A 12,215-nucleotide genomic window follows, 5' to 3' on the forward strand; every position below is an offset into this window, starting at 1 on the left:
AAAAATATGATAATCAGTGTAATCCAAAATTAATTTTAAATATTGTAGCCCAAAGATACATTGATAGTAATCCAAAAGAAAAAGACACTGACTCATTATTTCAGCCATCCATTGACTTAGAAACGAGGAATTTGTAGGCTTATACTCACACAAAAAAGTAAATTACACAACACGAGAACAAAGCAGTTTGAAGAACAAGATTGAAGCAATCTTAAGACAGTGTATAGTGTAGTAACTGTAGATCACAACAGGAGTCTTTTTAAAACTTCAGCAAAGGCGAGTCCACATCCACATTTTCCTTGTTTGTAGGGCTCAACACAATCAGAGGAGAGCTGAAATCTATAAGCGGTTCAATAATCTTCACTGGTGCAACTCTCTTTAGATCAGGAGTGTTTGAGAGATCAATAAGTGGGCGGTCTTCAATTTGCATATTTTTTGTATTAACTTCAACTATAAGATTCTCCTTGATTTGAGTCTCAGATGGCTGCTCTTTGGCAGTCTCTTGGCATGTGGTCTGTGGTTTATCAGGAGAGAAATCCAGAAAGCAAGGAACCAGAGGTGGAGATATTTCCTCTTCAGAGGAATCAGATGACCAAAGAACCTGTGGCTTCCCTGACAGTTTCTGTTTACTTGCCAGAATAGCTCCAATGGCTGACATACTACGGTTTTGATTAGCTGTAGTTTGATGAGATGATGGCCCAGGTCTTGGTTGTGTTTGGGGAGTAAATGCTGGTACACTCGACATGCGACGGTTTCGATTAGCTGTAGTTTGGTGAGATAATGACCCAGGTCTTGGTTGTGTTTGGGGAGTAAATGCTGGAACACCCGACATGCGACAATTTAATGGCGTAGGTAAAGCAGATAAACGTCTTGTGCCAGGCGTTACCGAAACTGGTCTGTTTAGAATGTTAGGTGTTTGCAGCAGTCCTTGAACAGGAGTTTTGTTTGGAGTACTAGCCACTATACCACTTTCAACTGCACTGCAAGACAACAGCTTCTTTGGTTCTGTTATTTTTGGCCTTGTAGTTCCAGGTGAAGGCACACTGGATCTTTTGTGTGATGAGTGCACTAGTGGGCTGGCTGGTGAGATACAAATGTTTTGTTGATGTAGAGCATTTTTTTAAATAACCAGCTTTAGAGGAGGAGAGGGAAAGTTTCATAATGCAGTGACTCAAATGATAGCAGCATCATATAGAGGAAAACACTTCCAAACTAAAATTAGAATATTAGCATAATCACCAACAACAAGAGGGAGCCATTTACACATCAATTTACAAACTACCCTGTTCTGTTTATTTTTATTTTTAAAGGATTTGTTATTCTTGCATGGGGTCACGCAATGCTTTCCATCTCCACCACTCCCAATTATCTCCCGTTGGTCGTGTGTCCCCTAATCCATACACTCCTTGGCTAGGATTCTCCTCCACGATCCTACCCAAAATCAGGCTGGACTATGGTGACAATGATGGAAAGTGCGGGCGGTGAGGCCTTATGGCACCGACTGGGATTTCCCTCCCCTCCCTGCCGGACCAGCCCTAGCATGTGCAAGTGCAGTGGGGATGGCAAAGCTTGGGTTCCCAGTCAATTTCCCTCCTATCCCCCCGCTTCTGCAGGGCACCATGGAGAAGCTGGTGGTAGGCCCTGGGAAGCAGTGGTAATGACCCTTGGCTCTCTCACTGGAGAGAGAAGAGGCTGCTACTAGTCAGCACTTACCTTCTTGTATCAGCTTCGGTCTCTGCTGAGGCCTATTATCATCCCAACTCCAGGGTACTTCTACCCTGTTAACTGCCTGGCTGCCTTATCTGGTGCTGCAGCACTGCTGGGATTTCATGACTGGGCAATGGTGGGCTCTCTCTTAGTGCCCCATGAACGGCACCCAGGAAACTGTGTCGGGATTCCAGCAATATCGCAACTGGTTTGGGGTTCTGGTAGTAATGGAGGGGCAGATGGAAGTCCCTCCCCGCTGGATCATCACTGCTGGGAGGATAATCCTGACCTTGGTTATAGAGTCATAGGCCTAGAAATTCAGTATAGCCACTTTTGGGGCGGTAAAGTCAGGCGGCCGCTAAAGTTTGCGCCCGGCGCAAAGTGGAGGCCACTTCGCCGATGTTCAGTAGCTTTGGCCAAGGAGTTTGCTCGAGCGCTAAAACTGGCGATGCACGGCTATCTTTAGGCGCTAAGCCGGCGGTGCAGAGTGATACCGCCGAGGCCGGGCGCAGCGCAGGTGCGGTCATTTCTTGATTGACAGCAGACACCCTGGCGCCGGCCAGCTCTTAAAGGGGGAAGGGTCGAGTTCATCTGCTGCCACGCCCTGGATACTGCAGCCCTCCAGCTAGGCCTAAACACTGCTGCTGGAGAGAAATAGCGCCAGGAAGGATGCAGAGGGCCCGTGAGCGAGCGCAGTGCTTCTCTGCCCATGATTTAAAGGTGCTGGTTAGGGCTTTGGAGAGGAGACGCCATATCTTGTTCCCGGACAGTGGCAAGAAGCCTGCCACCAGGGTGTACAAGAAAGCCTGGAGGGATGTCGCCCAGAGGGTCACAGCCACCTGCGATGTCCCCAGGACTGGTGTCCAATGCCGGAAAAAGTTTAACGACCTCACTCGGATTGTCAGGGTGAGTACCCTTTCCAGTGTCCTCCTCATCCTTGCAGGTGCACCTCACATTATGGGCAAAGGGACCTCAAAGCCCTAATGGCCAGCCCTCATCCAGCAGCTATGGCACTGGCATGAACATCAATTGCACTTTCTGCACTTTACACACTGGCCAAGCTATTCGACCATGGGAGGCAGTGCATACAGCAACAGGGCACCACACTGGCCAAGCTATTCGACCATGGGAGGCAGTGCATACAGCAACAGGGCACCACACTGGCCAAGCTATTCGACCATGGGAGGCAGTGCATACAACAACAGGGCACCACACTGGCCAAGCTATTCGACCATGGGAGGCAGTGCAAACAACAACAGGGCACCACACTGGCCAAGCTATTCGACCATGGGAGGCAGTGCACACAACAACAGGGCACCACACTGTAATTAGAGGCCGTCCTTTCTCTTGCAGGCCAAGCTGGCCCAGAATCTGAGGAGCCGGACTGACACCGGGGGAGGCCGTCCCCAGTTCCAGCAGCTCAGTGACCTGGAGGAGCGCGTGGGTCGACTCATGGGTGGCCGGCTGATTGGCCCCGTTGCATGTGGAGATGCTGACCCTGTGCTGGGCCCCAATGGTAATGACATCACCTTTTGGACCTCTCTCGTTCCCCTTGCGCTTCAGATCTACATCCTTTGCCACTGTCCGACCAATGCGCTGAATGCCACCACTCATGCCTCCCTCGCTGAAGCCCTGTCCTCACTCTAAAGCTACTCTTGTGCCTTCCTGCTTTCAGCTGGTGAGGAGGAGGTCCCTGAAGCTGCCAGTGACAGTCCCTCGGAAGAGGAGGACGAGGAGGAGCAAGAGGAAGGCGACCCATCGGGGGAACCCTCATCCGCGCCAGGGGACGGCAATGGAGGGGACACATCTTCCCTGGAGGAGAGCCAGGGGGAAGTGTCGGAGGGGGGTGTAGCTCCTGTGCCCAGTGGCGTCCAGCAACGCAGGAAGGGTCGGCCAGCTCGGCGGCCTTCTCCCCAGAGGGGGGAAGTGTTGCAGGGGAGTGTAGTTGCTGGGCCCAGTGGCGTCCAGCCACGCGGGAAGGGTCGGGCAGCTCGGCGGCCTTCTCCCCAGAGGGGGGAAGTGTTGCAGGGGAGTGTAGTTGCTGGGCCCAGTGGCGTCCAGCCACGCGGGAAGGGTCGGGCAGCTCGGCGGCCTTCTCCCCAGAGGGAGAGTCCGGCCTCCAGTCCGGAGACGGTCCTCGCCCAGGAGGTGCGCCTCCTCGATCAAATGTCCGCGGACTCGGATCGCCGGCACACCGAGTTCTTGGGGGTTGTGGCATGGTTGCCTGAGGCCATCGAGTCCCTGGCTCATAGTGTGTCCGATTTCGGGGCCTCACAGGCCAGGGGTTTCGAGCAACTCGGGGCAGCACAGGCCAGGGGTTTCGAGCAATTCGGGGCAGCACAGGACGCGAGTCGGGCCGAATTCAGGGCAGCACAGGACGCGAGTCGGGACGACTTCAGGGCAGCACAGGCAGCGAGTGGCCAGTTGATCAGTGGTGCCGTGCAGTCACTGGCTAGTCTGATGCGGGCGCAGACCAGGGCAGTACGGGCACTCACTGCTGCCACACTCGCTGTGTCAGCCAGGCATCGCCAGGGCACCCGCCGCGCTGCAGCAGCACAGCGGTCTGGCCTTCAGCAGATTGCTGCGCTTGCTGCAGTGCCAGCCCGGCCGAGTGCCAGTGTCTTAGGTGAGCAGCGAGTGCCTGGCATCAGCCAGCTTGCCCCCATTGCTGCAGCCGCCACTGCCACTCCCCCAGTGAAGCTGCCACGAGCTGCTGGAGAGACTGATGCTGCCCAGCCACAGCTGCAGCAGTCAGCAGCCGACCCCTCGAGGGCCAGAGCTCGTCTAGGCCGACCCCCAAGGGCATCTGCCGTCACGCCATGTGCCCCTCAGGAGCCTTCCCCCAGCCTTGCAGCACCCACAGGGCCCAGGTTGAGGCGGAGCAGCAGGTCGGCCAGGTGCCGGAAAAGGCTGGACAAGGACTCGCCCTCTCGGCACACAAAGTAGAGGGTGTTGCCAAATGTTTTTTTATATGGGGGTGGTTGTGTTGTCTATGGGGGTGGTTGTTTTGGTAAGGCCGAGGATGAAGGCCATTTGGATGGAAAAGTTTTGTTATTCCTCCCCAGGTTGTGGGAGTGAGTCATGTGTTTGTTTTTTGGGGGTGTTGTCTGTTTTTGGGTTTCATGTGGGAAGGGCCCTGAGTTTGGTCAATAAAGCTTTTTCTTTATTCAGCTTGTCCATGTTTGATGTTTGAAGTGGTTGTTGTGTTAACCGGCTGAGGGCTTGCGGAGCGGCTGCATTCATGCCCCTTCATTGCCACAAGCCATTCCCTGACAGGGGGCCTAGAAGTGTCGTTCAATAAGCCGCCGACGGACGGCCCTTGGGCCTTGTGGCTCCCTCCTGGGCTGGTACTCCTCCTCCTCCTCCTCCTCATGGTCCTCCTGCTCCTCCTCCTGAGGTGGTGGTCCAACGTGAGGTGGCAGTGCCTGAGTCCTGCGGATAGCCAGGTTGTGCAGCATGCAGCAAACGACGACGAACTGGGAGACTCTATCCGGCGAATACTGCAGAGATCCGCCGGAGCGATCCAGGCAGCGGAACCGTTGCTTGAGGACGCCAATCGTTTGCTCTATGATGTTCCTTGTGGCTTGATGGCTTTCGTTGTATGCCTCCTCAGCAGGGGTCCTGGGCGCGCGGAGCGGGGTCATGAGCCATGTACACAAAGGATAGCCTTTGTCCCCGATAAGCCATCCTCTTGGGGGAGGCTGTGCCTGGAACATGTCAGCCACAGTAGTCTGGCGCAGGATAAATGCATCGTGGCTGCTGCCTGGAAAGCGGGCATTGACAGCTAGGATGCGCTGCCTGTTGTCACACACCAGCTGTACATTGAGGGAATGGTAGCCCTTCCGGTTGCGGTAATCCTCGGCATTGTCGATAGGTGCCCGCAAAGCCACATGCATGCAGTCAATGGCGCCCTGCACCATGGGGAAGTCCGCGATCCTCGCAAATCCGACTGCACACTGCTCCTGCCTCTCCAGGGTCATGGGGAAGGAGATGAATTGGTGTCTCCTTGTGAAAAGGGCATCGGTGACCTGCCGGATGCAGCGATGCACGGCGAACTGGGATATGTTAGCTATGTCCCCAGCAGCGGCTTGGAAGGAGCCGCTTGCATAAAAGTTCAGAGCCACCGTGACCTTCACTTCCACCGACAGAGACGTCCTGCACATCAGCTGTGGACGCAGATCTCTGTGAAGCAGCTGGCAGATCTCTGCAACCACCTCCCTTCTGAAGCGCAGCCTCTTAACACACTGCGCGGCAGTCATGGTGAGATAGGACACCTGCTGGCAGTATTCCCTGAGTGGGTAAGGCCTACGTTGCCGACGCCTGATGCCCCCTCTGCGTCTAGGCATGGCTGCCCCTCTCACACAGCGTCTGCGAGCCCTTCGCACATAATGCTGGAACTGAGGGTTGGCACCCCATGCAGCCCCCATAGTATACTGGCAAACAATGAAATCACAATGAGGCAAATTGCCAAGCTCTGGCCAGAAGCCAAAAATACCTCTCCTATGTTGGGCCAAATCTGTAAGGTCTCTTCCTTGGTCTCTGTCCAGAAATCCGTTGCACAAAAGTCATTGCAGCAAAATGGCTGGCCTTAATAGTTCAGTGTAAGTGCCCTTTAATTAGTGCTCCCCGAGGCCCGCAGGGCCTCTGTTGCGTTCCACTTCACAGTTCTTAGCACCGCCACGCCCACATTGGGCGGGCGTGACTGAAGTTCCGGTTTGGGGCGCACAAAGGGCGTTGCACGACGAAATGACGTCATAAGCTGCGCGCGCAGCTGAGCGCACGCAAACACTTTGCGCCGGCGCTAAATGTCTACTGAAGTTGGGCGTAGGCGCAGATCGCGCTGCGCCCGGCCGCTAAGTGCCTAGCGCTCAAAGTCTACTCCTCTCAAGGCGCTAACGGCTGGCGCACGCAACTGAATTTCTAGGCCATAGAGTCATAGAGTTATACAGCACAGAAAGAGGCCCTTCGGCCCATCACGTCCGCGCCGGCCATCAAGCCCTGTCTAATCTAATCCCATTTTCCAGCATTTGGTCCATAGCCTTGTATGCTATGGCATTTCAAGTGCTCATCCAAATGCTTCTTGAATGTTGTGAGGGTTCCTGCCTCTACCACCCTTTCAGGCAGTGAGTTCCAGATTCCAACCACCCTCTGGGTGAAAAAGCTTTTCCTCAAATTCCCTCTAAACCTCCTGCCCCTTACCTTGAATCTATGCCCCCTTGTTATTGACCCCTCTACTAAAGGGAAAAGTTCCTTTCTATCCACTCTATCTATGCCCCTCATAATTTTGTATACCTCAATCAGGTCCGCCCTCAGCCTTCTCTGCTCCAAGGAAAACAACCCCAGCCTGTCCAGTCTTTCTTCATAGCTGAAGCGCTCCAGCCCAGGTAACATCCTGGTAAATCTCCTCTGCACCCTCTCCAAAGCAATCACATCCTTCCTATAGTGTGGCGACCAGAACTGCACACAGTACTCCAGCTGTGGCCTTACCAGCATTTTGTACAGCTCCATCATAACCTCCCTGCTCTTATATTCTATGCCTCGGCTAATGAAGGCAAGTATCCCATATGCCTTTTTAACCACCTTATCCACCTGTTCTGCTGCCTTCAGGGTTCTATGTACATGCACACCAAGGTCCCTCTGATCCTCTGTCTTTCCTAGGGTCTCACCATTCATTGTGTATTCCCTTGCCTTGTTAGTCCGTCCAAAATCCATCACCTCACACTTTTCAGGGTTAAATTCCATTTGCCACTGTTCCGCCCATCTGGCCAACCCATCTATATTGTCCTGTAGCCTGAGGCTTCCCGCCTCGCTATTTACCACCCCACCAATTTTCGTGTCATCTGTGAACTTACTGATCATACCTTTTACATTCACATCCAAATCATTAATGTAGACCACAAACAGCAAGGGACCCAGCACCGATCCCTGCGGTACCCCACTGGACACAGGCTTCCAGTCACAAAAACAACCTTCCACCATCACCCTCTGCCTCTGCCACTGAGCCAGTTTTGGATCCAATTTGCCAAGGCACCCTGGATCCCATGGGCTCTTACCTTCCTGACCAGTCTCCTATGCGAACCTTTATCAAAAGCCTTACTGAAATCCATGTAAACCACATCCACTGCACTACCCTCATCCACACACCGAGTCACCCCCTCGAAGAATTCAATCAAATTGGTCAGGCATGATCTTCCCTTGACAAAGCCATGCTGGCTATCCCTAATTAATCCCTGCCTCTCCAAGTGGAGACCAATTCTGTCCCTCAGAATTTTTTCCAATAATTTCCCTACCACTGATGTTAGGCTCACTGGCCTGTAATTCCCTGGTTTATCCCTACTACCCTTCTTGAATAATGGTACTACGTTAGCTGTTCTCCAGTCCTCTGGCACATCCCCTGTAGCCAGAGAGGTTCTGAAAATTTGTGTCAGAGCCCCTGCAATCTCCTCCTTTGCCTCACATAGTAGCCTGGGATACATCTCGTCCAGGCCTGGGGATTTATCCACTTTTAAGCCTGCTAAAACCGCTAGGACCTCCTCCCACTCGATGCTAATATGTTCAAGTATATCACAGTCCCCCTGCCCGATTTCTATGTCCACATCGTCCTTCTCCATAGTGAACACAGATGCAAAAAATTCATTTAAAACCCCACCTACATCCTCTGGCTCTACACACAGTTTGCCACTTTGGTCCCTAATGGGCCCTACTCTTTCCCTAGTTATCCTCTTGCCCTTAATATACTTATAAAACACCTTAGGATTTTCCTTTATTTTGCTCGCCAGTGTTATTTCATGGCCCCTCCTCGCTCTCCTAATTTCTTTTTTAAGTATCCCCCTGCACTTTTTATACTCCTCTAGGGCTTCCTCTGTCTTTAGTCCTTTGTATCTGCCAAAAGCCCCCCTTTTTTTCCTAATCCATTCTCGTATATCCCTTGACATCCATGGTTCCCTGGGCTTGTTGGTCATATCTTGAGCTGGCCATAGATGGAGACAGACACAGGTTAACTCCGTAACATGGTTTAATCAACCCTTGCACATAAAAGCTTCTGCAGCAAAAACAAAGAGTACAACAGTACAGGTCAGACTTAACTCAGGAGAGCAATTGCCACAGCACCACCTGGTGGATCAGGTTACTCATAACCTCACAGGTTACTACACTCCTCCCCCCTTAAGATTGCCGTATGCAATTCTTAAACAATAACCCTTACTAGGTACTACGTTTTAATTAACCAGTATGCTCTAACCATGGTTAACCCCTGACTAATTTAACAGGTTTGTATAAGTCTTTCTGGTTGCTTGCGAATCCTTTGTGAATGTCTTAATTCCACTTGTGGTGGATTCTCAGATTCATTCGCACTTGAGATTGGAGTAGTCTCTGATGTTGGTTTTACTCTGTCCCGCTGTGGCCTGGCAGTACCAGTGTCCACTGGCACCTTATAAGCCGTGCTGGGTCCTGGAACAGCCTCCTCTACTGCCCTTTGTTCCATCTGAGGCAATTCCTCCTGCTGCCGGCTGAAAAGCTGATCCACATGCCGACAAACCCCTCGACCATCCCCTAGTAACACGGAGTACGACACAGGTCCTGGATTAGTCCTGGTATCCATTTAGGTCCATAACCGAAGTTCCGGGTGTACACAGAGTCCCCTATGGCGAAATGGTGAGCTTTAGTATGTTTGTCATGGTACGCTTTTTGGTTTGTTTGTTTTGTCTCAACCTTGCTTTTGAGATCTGGGTGTATCAGGTCTAACGTGCACCGCAACTTTCTCCCCATCATCAACTCAGCCGGAGAAAGCCCCGTGGTAGCTTGGGGTGTTATACGATAACTAAACAAGGCTCTATTGAGCTTGGTCTCCAGGGTGTCACCTGAGCTCTTCCTCATGAGCTCCTTAAAAGTCTGCACGGCTCGCTCGGCTAACCCATTTGAGGCTGGGTGATATGGAGCCGAGGTGACATGTGTGATTCCATTCCTTACCATGAATTCTTTGCTCCCTTCACTAACAAAACACTGTGCATTGTCGGATACAGTCATTTCTGGAATACCATGCGTGCTGAAGCTGTTCCTGAGACAATTCAGTTTGGCATCAGTCGTTGCAGAGCTCACTGGATAACCGTCGATCCACTTTGAGTGAGCGTCAACCAGCACCAAAAATATTTTGCCCATAAAAGGTCCCGCATAGTCTATGTGAATTCTCCTCCAGGGTTTGCTGGGCCACTCCCAGGGATGGAGTGGTGCCCCAGCAGGTGCTTTCCTCTGTTCCTGACATATAGTGCATGACTTTACCTTTGACTCAATTTCAGCATCCAAGTTAGGCCACCACAGTTAGCTCCTAGCCAGTCCTTTCATTCTAGTCATTCTTGGGTGCGATTGATGCAACTGTTCCATCAAAGTAGAGCATCCCCTCTCTGGGACTATGATGCATGCTCCCCATAGCACACATCCATCTTGGACACTGAGCTCGTGCTGTCTCTGTCTGTACGGCGCGAACTCTGGTCCCTCACGGTGATCTGGCCAGCCTTTCAACACATACTCACGGACCCTTGACAGAACGGGGTCCTTGGCTGTCCAGCCCTGGATTTGCGCTGAAGTCATCAGGGTCTGATCTCCTGATCCAGCATCAGGACGTGCTCCTCAGGGGAAGTACTGCAAGGAGATTTTGAGAGGGGCAGGCGGCTGAGAGCATCCGCGTTCCCATTTTCCTTGCCGGCTCTGTACGTGATCACATATTCATAGGCTCTTAGTATTACTGCCCATCTCATTATTCTCTGTGATGCCATTTGAGGCACCGCTTTCATCTCATTCAGTAAGCTAATAAGAGGCTTGTGGTCAGTACTGATTACAAACTTCCTCCCATATATGTACTTATGGAATTTCTTTACTCCAAATATAATGGCCAACCCCTCTTTATCAAGCTGTGAATAGTTCTTTTCCGCAGCTGTGAGCGTGCGTGAAACAAACCCGATGGGTCTTTCTGCTCCATCTGGCATGCGGTGGGCCAACACTGCCCCCACTCCATAGGGTGATGCGTCGCAGGACATTATCAGCTCCTTCTTCTCGTTGTAATGCACCAACACCCTGCTGGACTGAAGTAGCTCCTTTGACTGCTGAAACGCTTTCGCTTGCTCTGGCCCCCAGCGCCATGGCTCCTCCTTTCTCAGCAGTTTGTGCAGGGGTGCCAGCAGCATCGATAAGTTTGGAAGTAACCGGTTATAATAATTCAGGAGCCCTAGATAGGCTTTCAGTTCAGTCACTGAGGTGGGTGCAGGTGCATCCTGCACTGCCCGCACTTTCCCTGGTAATGGATGGAGGCCTGTGGCATCCACCCGATGTCCCAGGAATGTAACTTCCTTCTCCATGAAACTACACTTACTCCGTTTCAGGCATAGCCCCACCTCTTCCAGCCGCTGTAGCACTTTGTCCAGTGTTTTTAAGTGATCCTGATCGTCACTTCCTGTTAGCAGAATATCATCTAAGTACACGGCCACCTTTGGAATGCCCTGCAGAATGCCCTCCATAGTCCGTTGGAATATTGCTGGGCTAGAACTGACACCAAATGGTAACCTGGCATACGTGAACAGCCCCTTGTGCGTGTTCACTGTGACAAACTTTTTTGATTCTTCATCTAGCAATATCTGCTGATACGCATGACTCATGTCCAGTTTGCTGAATCTTTCTCCCCCAGCGAGCGATGTTAACATGTCCTCCATTCTCGGAATGGGGTACTGTTCCAGTGATGATACTCTGTTCACTGTTAACTTATAGTCACCACACACCCTTATGTTACCGTCGGGCTTCAATACCGGGACTATTGGTGCCGCCCAGCCTGAAAATTTCACTGGTTCTATTACTTTGTCCCTTAGCAGGCGATCTAGTTCTGCCTCAACCTTGGTTTTCATTGCAAAAGTACCGACTTTGGTTTAAAGAAACGAGGCGTGGCATCACTGGCTACATGAATCTTGGCTGTGGCCCCCCTTAAGGTGCCCAGTTCGTCCTTGAACACTAACTCATGCTTCATCAGCACTTCTTGCAGTGCCTCTGTACTGTCCTCCATTTTATTCATTGCCTGCCAGTACACACTCAACTCACTGATCCACCCTCGCCCTAACAGGTTTGGCCCTGACCCTGCTACCACTACCACCGTAAGCTCTTTGGTGACTCCTTTGTGTTCCACTTGTGCTTCGGCCGCCCCCAAAATGTCCACCTTCTGTCCTGTGTAGGTTTTGAGACTAATGGGGCATGTACCTAGCTCTGGTACTTTTGCTTCCCCCCATAGCTTGGCGTACTCAGTCTGCGACATTATGGTTACACTACATCCGGTGTCAATCTCAAACTTTACTTGACCTCCGTTCACTATCAAATACTGAGTGAGAGGGGGTACGTTGGGCCTTGAAGTGTCTATACTGTATACAGTGAAAACCTCCTCACTAGACTCACTAGACTCTTCCTCCTCTTGTATGTAATTTGCCCACTTTGTGTACTTTTCCCTCCCTCCTTTTGCATGCTTTGCCCCTTTA

At 51.7% G+C, this 12,215-nt stretch overlaps 1 protein-coding gene across 1 annotated transcript in view; it reads right to left on the reverse strand.

Annotated features, from left to right (window-relative positions):
* Positions 1-254: 254 nt before the first annotated feature.
* Positions 255-12,215, reverse strand: part of LOC147112601 (G2 and S phase-expressed protein 1-like) — a 34,365-nt gene continuing 22,404 nt past the window's right edge. The window contains exon 2 of the mRNA XM_085998199.1: positions 255-1,080. Coding sequence (XP_085854325.1) covers positions 260-1,080 — 821 coding nt within the window. The 3' untranslated portion in view covers positions 255-259. The remainder of the gene's footprint in view (positions 1,081-12,215) is intronic.

The sequence above is a fragment of the Somniosus microcephalus genome, chromosome 9 (genome assembly GCF_052327205.1).
Source record: "Somniosus microcephalus isolate GS21.2 chromosome 9, FLI_Smic_1.0, whole genome shotgun sequence".
Taxonomy (NCBI): Eukaryota; Metazoa; Chordata; class Chondrichthyes; order Squaliformes; family Somniosidae; genus Somniosus; species Somniosus microcephalus.